Below are 15,311 nucleotides of genomic sequence, written 5' to 3' on the forward strand. Positions count from 1 at the left end.
GTAAGCGAGCTTTGCTACTTCTCGAAAGTGAGGCTTTAGTGGTGAATGAGTACCGTCGATCTTTATCATCAGCTGACCTTATCTAAAATTCCGAAATCCCTCGAAATGCAAGCGGTATCCACCACAGTGTTCTGGTGGTTCCATCCGCTGCAACTGACAAAGAGATATGCGGTAGACTTGATGTATTGTGGGAATCTCGTTAAACAGAGTATGGTCAGGTGCAAAACAACGCTACTTCCGAGAGCTTCAGGTACTGTAGATCACTCTCGCTCTGCCAAAAATTTCCCGGGTTAGTTGCTTTGGTCGGTCATGTAAGAACCCTCAGAACGACACCTCATGGAGCTTCAATTAAGAGAAAAAGGTAACAGCATTCCAGATTCTGCGTATGCACCGCTGTGCGAGATACATTGTTGTCCTCCTACACGAGGTGCAAGATTCGGTACCAGTGAAGCGGTGGGTTGCAAGCCTGAGTATGGGAACAGCGCGCGCCCAACACTTTAGACACTTGATAACTGCTTGAAGAAGTCGATGCTAATCTCTCTCTCCCTTTTGGGGTCTTTGTGGCCTGCCAGAAAACACTCTGGTCAATGCTCGTCCGCGTTAATAAGTTATGATTGAGAAGATGTGACGCGGTTCGCTGTTGGACTTTCGCACCGCATTAGGGACTTAACATACGGAGCTCTAGCTGGAAAGAACTGCCCGGTAGATTTTCTGCCATTCTTCATTGACAGAGTGCAGTTCCGCGGCCCTCTACATGAATGACGAAATGTTGTATCGAGACCTGGTACTGTGATCGCGTTGGACAAGGCAACTGACGTCTATCTTACTAACCGCGTCTTGTAGCACGACGACATTCTTACACCGCCGAACAATTTCCGGGCTGGCTTGCCTGCCTGCCAGACCGGCTAGAAGCTTGGCGATGCTCACAACACGTCGATTCGAGTAATTGAGATGTTCAGCGGCAGAACCTTATCGAGTTGCGATCAGTAAGACCTTGTCACGAGACCGATAACTCCAGCGTGCTGGTTGTATTGGCTCTCTGCGACTGGTACCGCTTATCTAAATCGTTCAGCAACTTGTTGCCATGGCTCCCGGGATATCACTCCACTTTGATTGGGCTACTTCTTGTCTGCATCCATCTGTATGCCGGGACATGTCTTATGCGATCACAACGTGGGCCACACGCTACTGCTCCAAGGAGTGAAGTGTGTCTACAAGCTCTTCAATGAGGGGAACTAAACAGCCACCCTGGACATACCAAAAGAGAGTGGCTTGATATTCCTTTCGAACGTTGGACTGTGTCATCACTTGTCAAAGTATTATTGTACTGTTCTGAACAACCATCGTCCGGACCTCATTGCCTGAATTCTTGATCTGGGGGAGTCGGTGTAATATGAATTCTATGCGCAGCGTCATCATGCTGGATGCTCCGTTCTCCTCTGACTTCCTGGAATTATCTCGGACTGCTACTAGTAGACTATTGGACTTTCAATGCGGCACGAGATAGTCCGAGTTGCACATCTGCCTTGTGGTCCTTTTGTGTGGGTTCGGCTGAATGTTTGAACAGCATAGCTCCGGCTCCACCAGAGTCTCCACCAACAGGATCGTCCAGCTTTACTGGCAGTGCATTGATGAAGCGAAAAACAGGTTATGTGAAGCCAATGGCTTCGATTATACCATGAAAATGAAGTAGGACATGCAGGCCGACGCTCATACCATATACGCTATCGAGAACATCGAACCAGGATGGTTCTGCTCTTGTCATTGGGCGCTCATCCCTGCTGATACTGGCGTACCAGGGACGGAATTAGCTGCACTTAATCCCTTCGTCTTCATCCTCGCCAAGATTACATCGACAGATTTCTGACTTGGCATTTCTTCCGGCAGTCCGCAGAGGTCGACATTTGGATCTAGTTTCCTGGCAATATCACATATCGCATCAACTTGCTCAGGCGTCCAGGTCGAAGACCAAACAAGCATGTCAGGCTGCAGATCGCGCACGCGGAAAGAGACTTCCTCGACACCTATTTGTATTAGCTTCAGCTTCATGAAGTCTGCTTTGCATTTGATTGAGGCTTGACATACGCTCACAATTTGCGACATGGATAAGAGTGTACTTGTCATTCATCTTTTCTGCCAAGCGCTTGACCATCAATGTTGCTTTGTCGGGATAACGAGACACAGTGAGGATCTTGTACGTCCGACGACAACCAAGAATGGTGGAAGTTGCCATGGATCTTGTACGGCCTGCAGTCATGGCTGAGCAGTTGCTGTCGTGCAAATTGCAGCTCTTTGGCCTACAGAGGCAAAATTGAGCAGCAGTTCAACCTAGCTACCTCGGTTGTGCCACTTCGGCTTGTGCTTGGCTGTGATCAAGCTGACGGTGGCCGCAGATCTGGTGATTCTGGTCAGGTATAGAAGAAGTCCTGTGATGTGGTCTGATTTAACAATAGTTAGTGGAGGAGTCCAGTGGTTGTTACGAATCAAGTTATCGACGTGGTGATAGACCCAGAATTTTGGAGTGTTCAGCTGGAGTGGGTAAATATATGTATCTGATAAGTCAGACAACAATACGCAGACAATGCTGAAGCGGCTGTATTATCTGATATACGAGCGCCAAGCAGATCGCAAACAGGCGTTCGTGACGATTAGCAGGGTGCAACATCACGTCTCGTGGTGCCAACCGAGGGATCATCCGCTAGAATCCCGTGTAAACTTTTCTCCGTGGTATCCATTGGCAGATGGACAAACCCCGATCTTTGTAAAACCTTGATACTGGTAACATATCTTGGTCGAGAAAAAAAACACTGGCTCGTGGCGCTCAACTCTGTGGTCGGCAGTCGACGAAGCGACGGCAGAGAAGAGCGAGCATTGTTGTGCTGCTGACATGTGCTCTGGAAGTAGAGGCATGGCCTGAGTCACTTGATACACACAGTACGAGTATGCTGTCTACCTCTAGCTTTTGTACTAGTCCAGCAAACCCAACGGGATGAAGGAGAAACTCAGTTGGGATGGCATGACATCAGTCACTGGTCTGAAAGTTTGCTCCCGCATGCCCTGGGAACTCATGCAAAAGTTCAGATAGTTCAGAGAAAGTTAGGTTTGAGGCGGGGCCTGGGGTAGTGTAGTACACCTTGATGTTGGACTAGCGTTAATAAACAATACGTGGGCCTCGGGCATGAATGGTTGTTTTGCAGAAGGGGGGATGTCAGCACGTGTGTGTATACCATCTCGACTACTATACCAAGTACATTGCTAGTTGCTCCAGATGCTGTCGATCGTACCTCCGGCGAAACAGCCACGTGGAAGCGTTTTTTCTTGAGTCGTCCTTATCTACGCCGGTGGTGTGAATTACTGGCGTATAGATCAGAGCTAGCTTGAGATACCATGAGCATTCCCTCTTAGGCAGGTACTCATACAGTGGTCAGCACAGCCACGCCGACTGTCCGGACAAGCTTCGGCGACACTCATCAAGCGTTATCAAAGTTGCAGAGACGCCACGTCCAGAACCGCGGAGGTCAGCTTTGCTCCTTAGAAAATGGAATCGCGGAAAGTGTTCAGCATATAGAAAGCGAGTTTCGGCCGAACTGATACTGGCCCATATTGGCGGCAGCACTGCATTCACATCGTCGGTTTTACAGAGCTTGCGTTTGGAGAAGGTCCATGCCGAGCACGCTATGCCTAGCCTGAGCATCGAAAGTCATCTGCCGAAATGCAAGTGAGGAGTTGCGTGCAAAACTCAGACAGGTCTCTTCGTACGAGAAGAGTCACTCTTGTACGAAGAAGTCGATGCTTAATTTTGATAAACATCCAGCACGATAGTACCGCGACAGGGCAGTACATTCGGGGCTCAACAGCCGAGATGAACACACGTACTTGTACCGTAACGGGTCGCTCGATTATATACCTGCTCGATCTCGAGATCATTCGTCGTCTACTATAACCCTCCAGATCTACCTCTAAACGCAATTGAACATCAATACATCCAGAAGGCTAGAAGGTTTGTGCTGCGCGAATTAATTCCGCTATCCTCAAACACGTTCCGCTTTACTGGGTCCTCGGGAGAGACCGCCAAGGTGTTCGCAGTGACAGCCAGTGTCCTACCTGCAAAGGCGAAACTTCGGGTATTCTATAACAAAATTCACGCGTATTGATATTGGATAGTGGTCACCGAGCTCTCACACAATATGAGTCTAGTGGCGCCACAAAATCCTATCATGGGACTCGACTCAACCATTGCAAGTCTCAGGATATGCATCATTGGCGCGGGCATGGGCGGGCTGACCACAGCACTTTCATTAGCAGCAGCTGGCTTCCAGGACATCCATGTGTTCGAATCGGCTTCGGACCTCGGCTTTGTAGGGGCTGGCATACAGATGGCACCGAACATGGCTAGGGTACTCGACCGATTAGGGGTGTGGGACGAGATTGCCAAGGAGGCAGTCGTACTGAACGAGACGAGCATTAGGCAAGGTGCCACTGATGAGGAACTGGCGCATGTCGACTTGAGATATATCAAGGAGGCGTTCGGTTTTGAGCACATGGTTGGGCATCGCTCGACGCTCGCACGAGGCATCCAGAATGGTTGCTTGCGATATCCTGGTGTGAAGTTCAGCTTCGGCACGTTATGTGAGGATGTAGATGTGGTGAGTGATCGACCCTCGTTCACGGCAATACCGAGAAAAGACCCAAGTAAGGAGCCACAGCGGGTGACATGCGATATACTGTTCGGCGCAGACGGCATCAAGTCAGTCGTACGGAGTGCTATGCTGAAGCACCTGAAAGCTGACGCCGAGATCATTGATACTAACCAAGCAGCATATCGAATCATGCTGTCAAGAGAACAGATGTCCAGGGACCCGGAACTCTTGAAATTAATTGACTCGGACAAAGTGATTCGGTGGATAGGCGAGAGGCGCCATATCATTGCTTACCCAGTGTCCAGCAAACAGATATACAATCTTTCGACGACTCAGCCAGACGTGAATTTTGCCTCAGCGACCAACTCTCAGTATACCACAAAGGGCTCGAAGAAACAGATGCTCAGTGTATACGGAGACTATTGCCCAATGATCCAACGAATGTTAGACCTTGTTCCTGAAGGTGAGGTATGTGAATGGAAGCTCAGAGTTCACCAACCACTGCCAACTTGGGTGGTAAACACGACAGCCCTGGTAGGGGATGCTTGTCATCCTACTTTGCCCCATCTGGCTCAAGGAGCAGCACAAGCAATTGAAGATGCTGCAGTATTAGGCGTGGTAATGGCTAAGATTCCAGACGCATCACCTCAAAGTATTAGCAAAGCATTGAGAATATATGAGAAGGTGCGAAAAGAGCGCGCAGAGACATTAGTAGGACTGGCAGCGGCTTCAGGAAGAGAAATGCATCTTGGAGCAGGTGCTGCTCAAGAAGAGCGGGACAAAGCATTCGCTGCCTTGCGTGCAAGTGGAGGGAAGGGACATGTACCTGATCGCTGGGCCGATGCCGAGGTACAGAAGATGATCTACGGCTTCGATTGTTTCGCAGTTGCAGACCAGCTCTTTGACAAGGAGTTTGGTGGGATGTAAACTGAATGGTTGTATTAGTTGATTTGATAGTCACCGAACGTGTAATAACATCTCCTCAACTCATAGACAAGCCCAGTTCGACTTAGAACAATCCATACTGGTCTAGACTGATGAGAGAATACTATGTCGAGAATACAAGAACATCAGCGACTTGAAATTCTGTGAGAACTTGGAGTTGAAGAGGTCAAAAACGATCTAACCAGAATCGACAAGCGCAGTCCCGCGTGTTGCAGGGCAATCGCAGGCATTATGTCATTCTGGTCGTGCCTGCCGTGTGTCGGCCTGGGACTTTCGAGAACAATCAACAAATAGCGACAAGTGTGTAATAATTCACCACTACAAACAATACATGCAAAACTTCGACCAACCTTTCTTTTGTTGAATCAACCCACTCTCTGCTGCTCTAACTTGACTACCAAATTATCTGGAGCAAATACGACCAAACTCGAAGCACACTTTCGGCGACGATTCCTCGAACGGTTTCTGTTCGCCGCCTCGAAGAAAGTCCTTAGGCACGATCCTCTTTACTTTAGCAAGTCGTATTCAAGCCTCACAAGATGGATGCTGCCATCGCGCAGATGGTGGCGTTCACTGATGCCACACCAGACCGAGCTCGACAATATCTCCAGGTCACAGACGGCGATGTCGAACAGGCGGTATCGTTGTTCTTCGAAAGTGGTGGAGTTGACCTTGGTGGCCCCGCTCCTGTAGTCACAGAGTCGTCTACTACGGCTGTCGGCTCTGGTAACGCTCGAGATCCCATCAGCATCGACGATGAAGAGGATGTTCCTGTAAGTAGGTCTACCATACCTGCTGCAGGGATGGAGGACGACGAAGCTATGGCTCGACGCTTACAGGAGGAGATGTACGGTGGAGCAGGTGAAGAGGAAGTTATCAGAGCACCAATAGCTCGACAGGCAGAGACATTAGCTGGTCCAGGAGCATCAGATTATTATGGTGGATCTTCGCTGGACGATGCTGTGCAAGAGCGCCTCCAAGCGTTCAGTAACAGAAGAGGTAATTTTTGTCACTTCATCCCTGACACAAGATCTTATGCTAATGGACTAGGTGCTCGCCGTGCGCCTGGTATATTCAACCAACAACCCACGTCACGAATATGGCAAGAAGGAGCTGCTGATCGATCAGCCCTAGCGGAATCAACAGGAGGCGCTTCAGAAACCAATTCACGAGCACAGCATCTTGCACGCCTTTTTGCGCCCAACTGGGGCCTCATGTTTAACGGATCATGGGACGATGCAAGAGATGAAGGCAAGGCTGAAAAGAAGTGGTTGATCGTCAATATCCAGAACGAGAAGGTCTTTGACTGCCAAGTACTGAATAGAGATATATGGAATAACCCGAGTATTGTCGAGACAGTCACAGAGAATTTCTTGTTCCTGCAATACAGCAAGGACGACCCTCGAGCTGACCAGTACTGTCAATACTATTTCCACAATTCAGAGGTCGAGGACGAATATCCTCATGTAGCAATTGTCGACCCACGAACTGGAGAACAGGTCAAGTTATGGTCAAGGAAAATACCGAATGCAGGAGAATTTCTGATGCAGTTGCACGAATTTCTCGATAGGTACAGCTTGGATAACACCGCACGAAACCCTGTCGCAAAGAGAAAGTCAGAAGCGAAGAAGGAGAAGCCACTGGATATGCTCACAGAAGAAGAGCAAATGGAGCGAGCCCTGCAAGCCAGCATGGCTGGCCAAGGCTCTTTGAAGGTACCAGATGAGGATCCTGATGAGTTGACACGTAGTGTCGGGGACCTCAAGGGTAAAGATGTCGCTATGGTTGAAACGGAGCAGACACAGACGAACGGCTCGGCAGCACCTTCACTCTGGGCACAGATACCATCAGACAAACCACACGAGGAGCCACCAGCGAATGCAGCTGAAACCACGAGGATACAAATTCGACACCCCGAGGGACGCATCGTTCGGCGATTTGCATTGAAGGACAAGGTTCAACGTATATTTGAATACTTAAAAGCATCGCCCATCGAGGGCAGGGAAGGGATCGAGTTCGACGTTGTGGCAATGGGTACGAACTTAATGAATGTACGAGATCAGACTATCGAAGAGGCTGGTCTCAAAAATGCCTCTGTGATGGTGGAGTTCAGCGAATCTTGACTTCCAGCAACGCCTTGACGGTGACTATGCTCACGACATGGCCAAGGAGTTTAGGAGAAATTTTTGAGCTGAGCCATCGTATAGTACGGACGCTACCACATTGATCATGTTACGAAATTGCATGCGATAAAGGATTATGGGCACGATTTTATGATATAGAAGACAGACGCCATGCCATAGTATTGCAGTTGGACTTGCTGGAACAGTCCAATGATCCACAGAATAAGACTGCGTTGTGCTCTCCAGAATTTCGTTGTTCACCAGTGACTAGGTCGTGTCTCGTCCCTCTGTCCTGTAAAATGTTCTTCAGGGCAGCAGGCCTACGTATTTGTGCAACAACAATAACATGATGCTATTCCAAAGCGTCACTTCATAATTGTACGAGGAACGTGGTAGTTCAGAACGTGTCAGGAGCAGATAGGTGGGCAATTGAATATGCATAAAATTGGCACGCTATAATTAGCAGGGTTGCAAGAGTCTTTTGGAAGAAACCAGTCCCACGAGTGCACCGAGTCCAACCACGTCTATGAGAAGACATGGCCGAGCAGTGCCAGACACATTCCCCTTCAGGCCGCACGCAGCGACCTAGTTGCCAGTACAGAGGCTGTTCGAAAGGTCTTTGCCTCATCTTGTCCCAGGTGCTTGGTGCCGTTCCTCTTCATGTACTCATAGCCATTCCACAGAGAATGGAGATGCGTCGCTTATCTTACGATACCCTCGAATCTGCCCTTGAACCACTTGATGGTGTCCTGCTTGCTAACCTGGTGAGATCGGCCGACGGGGGTGTTGCAGCGTCTTCGTCGTGCGACTCGGGCGCCTGGTCGAGTCCTGTAAAGCGTCATATTAGCCCATGCTCAAAGTCGTCTCATTCCAAGAGCGTTCCTCATGCTCGCTGGCTCGTTAAGCTTAGCCACCTCGTTCCATGTCCATCAATCAAGCTCTTCCGCTCTTTCCAATCGATATTCATCACAAAGCAGTATGGGCGACTCACATGCAGCAGTAGAAATCCATTCCATAAATACCAATGGCTGGGTCGTACTTGATACCAAGATCGATGTGCTCAGAAATACCGAAACCAAAGTTTCCAGTTTCCGAAAAGTTTCTGTTCCTCAGTTCGTACTCTTTGACCTTGAGACCTCGCTCGAGAATTTCCTCAGCCTTTGGGCCTCGGACTGTGACGTGAACTGCGATCTTCTCGTTCCTTCGGATACCAAAGGATCGGACGGTGTATCGGGCCTTGCCTGTAGATGGATGGTTAGTACGTAGACTCGATTATGTAGTTGGTAGTCGTGGTTCGAGTCGTAGGTAGGGAAGTAGGCGTACTGTATACAGGTGTTTGACCGCTCAGCTGCTCAAGCACCTTGGCTGCTCTCGTCAATCGATCACCAGATTCACCGACTGAAATGTTCAAGACGAGCTTGTCAATGCGCAGTTCCCTCATGGGGTTGGAGCTCTTGTCGTTGCCTTCCGCCATCGTGATTTCAGATACGCGGTGTTAACGATTGCGACAGAGTTTGTGGTTTGAAGGAGTGCGCTGGATGTTCGATGAGCCTCGTGTCGGCAAATCGAAGGAATTTTGGTGCGTTGCGCCAAGACGAGTAAGCGCTCCACTATTTCTGCCTAAGGTTTAAAGTTGTGGTCTTCACGCTAGCACAAAATTGGATACAGCGGTCGGATTTTGTGAATGCGGGTAACGAGCAATTCGATCAGCCTGAGTATTGTTCTCTGGTTCCAGCTGTAAGAATTGTTGCTGTGGTGAAGTGAGAAACTGCCCGCTCGAGCCTGAATTTCTTCTGTGAGGATATTCTCAGCCATCGACGAGCAGCGTAGAGAAGCTGCGGCCTTTCTGCGAACTTATTTTTGCACATTGAACAAGTCGCCTTTGGGCGCGAGACAATTATCATGGCGAACAAGCAAGGGAAGATGGTATGTCTCTACCTGGTAAGCGCATATAGTGCTAACGAATCCTCGTAGCAAAATCTAATCAATTACCGTATGCGAATCACCTTGAATGACGGTCGCCAAATGACAGGTCAAATGCTGGCATTTGACAAACATATGAATCTCGTCCTTGCAGACACAGAAGAATTCCGAAAAATTCACAAAAGACAGCAGAAGTCAGGAGCACCGGCTGCGCCAGGCTCTGCAGCAGCGAATATCGAGGAGGAAGCCAAGCGTACATTAGGTCTAGTCATTCTTCGAGGAACGAACATTGTCTCTTGCTCCGTGGAGGGTCCACCACCGTCAGACCCATCTGCTAGACTGGGCACGAGTGCTCCTGGAGGTGCACCAGCTGCACTGCAAGCGGGACAGGGTATTAGCAGGCCAGCTGGAAGAGGATTGCCTGTTGGACTTGGAGGACCGGTAGCTGGACTAGGAGGAGGACCACCACCACCTGCAGGATTCGGATTTCCACCTGCTGGCGCACCTCCACCTGGATTCGGTAGAGCTGCACCACCGCCAGGAGGACCACCTGCTGGATTTTCTGGTCAAGCTCCACCATTTCAACCACCACCTGGCTTCGGAAGAGGTGCTCCACCGCCTGGCTTTGGGGGTAGATGAACGGATTGTCTTAGCTATGAGTTAATATTGGAAATCGGAATGCGCATCGAGCAATATGCGAAGCATCTCTGGAAATCGCCAAGCTTCGAAGTCAAAGCTAGGATAAGAGAGCGCACGAATTACGGCAGGGCGATCAATTCAGCACCGAAGTACGAGGAAACACAGCCTGCGCAAAGATGTGGGGCGTTACATATAAGCAGGGAACGAACTTGACACTACAATCAAGGCACGAAGATGAGCAATTGATGCTCAAGGGCCATGATGAGAGCAGCAGAAGATGATTGCTTTAAAGGCATGGTGCTTTTTGGGAATGCGAGACGCGGAACGAAGAATGGCAGCCAGTCGGGATCATCAAATAAGGTTCTACGTGCCATGGTTGCCGAGATACCCTCGATTGTATAGACTTGATCCTGAAGCTCGTGGCACGTGACCAGTAACCAGTTTGCGAACTCAAGGCCCGAAGTATGGGGTCAAGTCCGAATAGCCGCGACGGACTCTGACTCCCGAGCATTGTTTCTTGCTGCCGTTCTTCTTACTTCGTTCTTGGTAGCACCTAGTAGTTTTTACTGTTACAGTAGCATCCAGGTGTCTTCCGACTATACACAATGGCTGCCGCAATCAAAGCCGTTAATGCGAAGATCCGTTCCAACAAGGTGTTGGATTACTTCTGCTCAACACGTATGTCCCTGGCCATGCGCATGGTGCCAGTAGACAGCGACTGAGCACGCAGAAAGCTATGTGGAAGCACCAGTCACTGACGTATTTATTTGCTAGACTTCTGGGGTCCAGCTTCGAACTTCGGTATTCCATTAGCAGCAGTAATGGACACACAGAAGAGTCCTGAATTGTGAGTCCTCAACAGTCCCTGACGTGGGAGACCACCTCGACCCGTTGTCCAGCTATGGTTGAGCCAAGTAATTCTTCACCTGCGCTTTGTCAACAGCAACCTCACAAAGTTTCGCAGTTCTCCGACTAACCACCCCTTCTAGCATCTCACCTCAATTCACAACAGCTCTCTGCCTCTACAGCGGCACATTCATGCGCTACGCCCTAGCAGTAACACCGAGAAACGGCCTCCTCTTCGCCTGCCACTTTGTCAACTTCAACGCCCAGTTGACGCAGATGTACCGCTGGTACGACTACAACTACCAGGGTGGAAAGACCAAATGGGAAAACATTAAACTCGAGGCAGAGAGGCAAGGCGATATGGCAGGGAAAGAGGCACAAGGCATAGTAAATAAGGTGGAGCAGAAGGGGAGAGAGGCTGTGGAAGAGGTAAAGAGGAAGGTGAGCTAAATGAAGGTACAGAGCAGTGAGGGTGATAGGAGTGCTGTGAAGTAGACAGGCAGCAAGCAAGCGAGAAGTGAAGTTCGGACTCGGACTGCATATATGTACAGTGACGAAGGTGCTGGTACAAGCATCCGGCTATGAAAACAGCCTTTTTCTATGTCAATTTTTGAGCAAGGTTGGGAGAAGCCTTGCAACGAAGATATTATTACTCTATGATTCGCGGTACTCACCTGAACGGTTGCTGGATCAATGCAGACTTGTCAAAGTATATTATACCCCATATGAGTCTGGACTTATCCCTTTTGACCCTTCAGGTATACTGCCTTCCCCGGATAGCGAGTTACTGACTGCCCTAGCTCGGAATTGAATCTGCGACGAGATCTTTTGGATAGAAACGCCATGAATGAACGACACTACGATAGTATCGGAGTACAAATCGACAGAAAAAGCAGCATACAAGGAGATTCAACAATAGAACGAGGAGCATTTTACAATCAAACAACCAGAATTCGAAGGCAGTACAGAGGTTTTCTAGTATGAAGAAGAAGCTCTTCTATTTCTCAAAGTAACGCTATACTGAAGTAATCTACTAATACATCCTGCGTCTTGCCGGCTGCTTGTAACCATATACAAAGAATTAAGTGGAGAGGCCATCGAGTGCATAAGCGTATTGCACAGACATAAAAGCTTATCATCGAAATGGTGTGTCTGTCCAAGGCGATCCTGAATTCCAGTCTAGTCCGAGTTCTTGATTAAACATGTAGTTCTCCCACTGATCCCAAGCGATAGGAGCCATCTGTGGCAGGTCTGGAGCAAGGTCCTGTCCAACTTCACTAGCTGTGTTTAAAGCCGAGTCGTTCTTGTTAGTGCCATGATAAGGGTTAGCCTGCATAATGCTAACGAAGAAAGGTTGTGGTTGATCGGCAAGGTCATCAGGTGTAGCTTCAGAAAAGGACGAAGGTGAAAATTTTGGTAGGCTTTGCAATCCTGGTGAGAGATCACCTTGAGAACCTGAAGTACTGCGAGGCGGCGTGGGCATTGTAAGCGTTTTCGGACATGTTGTCCTCCTTTTTGGGATCTTCTTCGTCAATTCAACTCTAATTGTACCGAAGTATGGTAACATGATCGTCTTCTGCTCTCTGTTGATACCAATATTCATGCCTGTTAATCCAGTCTGACTGCCATCTAGTTCGGTATGTTGATCATCATCGTCATAGAGGAAGCATGTTAGCTCTTCTAAAACAGCTAGACCTTGCTTGCTGATTATACCACCTTGTTCGTGCATTCGATATCGAAAGATCTCTTTCAATTCCTCTATCAGCGCCAAGTCGGCGTCAAGACTAGCACAGCTTTCATAAGTCTCGAGACTTTCGTCTCCAGCCGGCTGGTCCAAGAGCTTCGATGCATTCTGCAATGTCCCTACAAGCAATATGCATGCACCTAGCAAAGCTTGAAAGTCATCACAGTTGCACATATAAACTGAAACTGAAGGCTCCGTGCGTAGATACACAAAAGATTGCAGGAGGTTACGTGTACCTTGTAGGCATAGTTGCCGGTAATGCGGATAGGGCCCGTCCTCTCTCGGCTTGATGAGGTATGGTAAGTGAAGATAGGTCTGGACTGTCCAGAACCAAAGTTGCACCATGATTGACTCGTATCTGTGAGCAGCAAGCCCAGAGAGTGGTTGTGCTGCCAAATCCCACCAGCCAACCGGCATTGCTCCGGCGACCATGTCTAACGTGGCCTGTGTAGAGTCAGCAAAGTGGCGACATTCATGCCCCTGAGCATTTCGATCATTGACGTGCCCAGCAGTGATTGCTATGATTCTCCTCAACGCTCGCATCTTAAGAGATTCGTCTTCAACAGATGGATCGAGTATCACACTGAATGCTCTGACATCGGTAAAGGCAGGATCTACAGCGTAAGGTAGACCAAGGATCATGGAGATCAAGCGATCCATTTCGAATATGGAGGCAAGGAAGCGCTGCTGTTCAGCCGCTTCCTCACTCAGTTCAGCTGATGTCAATGAGCCGAAGTTTATTGCTTGTGCACAACTGATGCCCTGTCTGATACGCAGCCATGCTTTGCGTAGTTGATTGTTCTCAGTGTGATGCTTGGCACGCATCATGAATAGAATAATTGAATCGTTCTGTAGCTGATATTCCTTCGAATCACAAATAACTTGATCGACGGCTGCGAGAATGTGGTTCGTGATGTGATTGGCAGGCACTGGTAAATTAAAGCTCATATCATCGATTCCTGGTCGAACTTGTCCAAGAGCCATAGCGACTGCCATGAGACCCAAGGCAACTGCGATAGGAGAATCCTCACTGAGCTTCGACTGAACGAAATCGTAAAGAGTCCTGTTACTGGCTACCTTTCGCAGCGCAAAGTGCTGCTCTCGCCATGAGATCCACCTGTCACACGTTAGCGAAGGTACAGGATTGTGCAGCATGACAATTCAGATAAGAAAGCGCAGAGGTAGAGAGGATTGTCAATAGAGCTGTGTAGCCTGTTTCGAAGGTACTGCCTCAACGTTTACATACCAGTCGCTTGCGAAATGTAAGACCTGGAGGATGTTAGGTATATTGGATATTGTGCTCAGTAATTTGTCTCTATCGGATAGGGTTGATTGTGGAAATTGTATCGAACTTGGGAACTCGATTGTGTATGCGTCAAGAACATCCTTTTGGTGAAGCTACTCATAGTCAGTGATTAGAAGATACTGTTCTGTGCGAATGCTCTCACAATGTCATTGTCGAAGAGCGCAAAGACGGGTGGAGCTTTGCGTTTGTAGTCTGACCCCAAGGTATCGAAGCCATTCTGTAGTATGTTGGACTGCCTATCAGATCTTGTGGCATCGACTGTTGGATTAGGCTCATCCGCGCGATTTCTCTCTCGTTCAAGCTTCTCGACAGCCGATTCCAGCCGTGTGACCTGGACCCTTACGCTCTTTGCTGACGAGCTCGGATGACCTTTAGCTCTTACGGTGCCTTGCTTGCTACATTCGCGGGAATGCGCAGCGCACTCCTGACAGATCTCACTAGCATCATCATTGTAGATGCATTTTATCTTACGGCGACGGCCTGATGCAAGTCAGCAGCCTGTGGCACCAGTATTTACCAGGTGTTCTTACACTCACGGCAGGCGCGAGTGCCCCTCCGCATTACTTTGTAAGCATCCTTCTGTGCTTGAGACGCAGCCATTCTTCGTAGTCATGACTGACAGCAAGACAATGATGACGAAACGAAGAGATACGCAGGTATTCATCATGTTGGCTGCCTTGAAATTCTCCTATCGACGCTAACATGTTCGTACTCAATATACGATTCGTTATATTGTAGAGTAGAAGAGCGGAGAGATACTGCTCCGGGCTCCATCAGAGACCCTCCACGGGCCCGGACCTTGATTATAGGCCCCGAATGAGGCATGGAAAAAGCGTCCGATGCAGTGCAATGTTTCCGTCGCCTTGGCAGACCGGCAATTCCCGTATCAATGGGACCGAAGGTTAGGTATGTACAAAGTGCTTTCAGTCTCTTCCCTAGAGGGCATCTTGCTTTGTCATAGCTATATGGACACCACGGTTAGGTAGCCTCTAGCGCCAGCGCTGGTATCAAACAGTCTTTCTCGTACACTTCGCCTACTTCCACTGTATCGATTCCCATCGCACACGCTTTTCATACCAGAACTCTCTTCTAGTTCCTACTTCCTCCCTCCTTCGACCCTCATAACGTTTCCGCTCCCTGCCCTT

The 15,311-nt window shown here is 49.0% G+C and overlaps 6 protein-coding genes across 6 annotated transcripts; 4 read left to right on the top strand and 2 right to left on the bottom strand.

Moving 5' to 3' along the window:
* Positions 1-4,187: 4,187 nt before the first annotated feature.
* Positions 4,188-5,567, top strand: LTR64_006202 (uncharacterized protein; the record flags this gene model as incomplete). The annotated part of the gene is made up of 2 exons (XM_064900536.1): positions 4,188-5,103; positions 5,179-5,567. 2 exons carry the CDS (start codon positions 4,188-4,190, stop codon positions 5,565-5,567), a joined length of 1,305 nt encoding a protein of 434 aa, XP_064753848.1.
* A 557-nt stretch (positions 5,568-6,124) lies between these two features.
* Positions 6,125-7,708, top strand: ubx2 (UBX domain protein Ubx2; the record flags this gene model as incomplete). The annotated part of the gene is made up of 2 exons (XM_064900537.1): positions 6,125-6,584; positions 6,636-7,708. 2 exons carry the CDS (start codon positions 6,125-6,127, stop codon positions 7,706-7,708), a joined length of 1,533 nt encoding a protein of 510 aa, XP_064753849.1.
* Positions 7,709-8,409: 701 nt separating this feature from the next.
* On the bottom strand, positions 8,410-9,182 carry RPL11 (60S ribosomal protein L11; the record flags this gene model as incomplete). The annotated part of the gene is made up of 3 exons (XM_064900538.1): positions 8,410-8,536; positions 8,700-8,949; positions 9,032-9,182. 3 exons carry the CDS (start codon positions 9,180-9,182, stop codon positions 8,410-8,412), a joined length of 528 nt encoding a protein of 175 aa, XP_064753850.1.
* A 428-nt stretch (positions 9,183-9,610) lies between these two features.
* smb1 (Small nuclear ribonucleoprotein-associated protein B) lies at positions 9,611-10,270 on the top strand (the record flags this gene model as incomplete). Its single annotated transcript, XM_064900539.1, has 2 exons — positions 9,611-9,634; positions 9,683-10,270. The coding sequence occupies 2 exons, from the start codon at positions 9,611-9,613 to the stop codon at positions 10,268-10,270; spliced, it is 612 nt and encodes a 203-aa protein (XP_064753851.1).
* A 605-nt stretch (positions 10,271-10,875) lies between these two features.
* LTR64_006206 (uncharacterized protein) lies at positions 10,876-11,566 on the top strand (the record flags this gene model as incomplete). The annotated part of the gene is made up of 3 exons (XM_064900540.1): positions 10,876-10,948; positions 11,045-11,117; positions 11,299-11,566. The coding sequence occupies 3 exons, from the start codon at positions 10,876-10,878 to the stop codon at positions 11,564-11,566; spliced, it is 414 nt and encodes a 137-aa protein (XP_064753852.1).
* A 685-nt stretch (positions 11,567-12,251) lies between these two features.
* LTR64_006207 (uncharacterized protein) lies at positions 12,252-14,766 on the bottom strand (the record flags this gene model as incomplete). The annotated part of the gene is made up of 4 exons (XM_064900541.1): positions 12,252-13,977; positions 14,107-14,258; positions 14,309-14,646; positions 14,703-14,766. 4 exons carry the CDS (start codon positions 14,764-14,766, stop codon positions 12,252-12,254), a joined length of 2,280 nt encoding a protein of 759 aa, XP_064753853.1.
* Positions 14,767-15,311: the final 545 nt, after the last annotated feature.

Source organism: Lithohypha guttulata (assembly GCF_036872675.1).
Source record: "Lithohypha guttulata strain CCFEE 5908 chromosome Unknown scaffold_4, whole genome shotgun sequence".
NCBI classification, from domain to species: domain Eukaryota; kingdom Fungi; phylum Ascomycota; class Eurotiomycetes; order Chaetothyriales; family Trichomeriaceae; genus Lithohypha; species Lithohypha guttulata.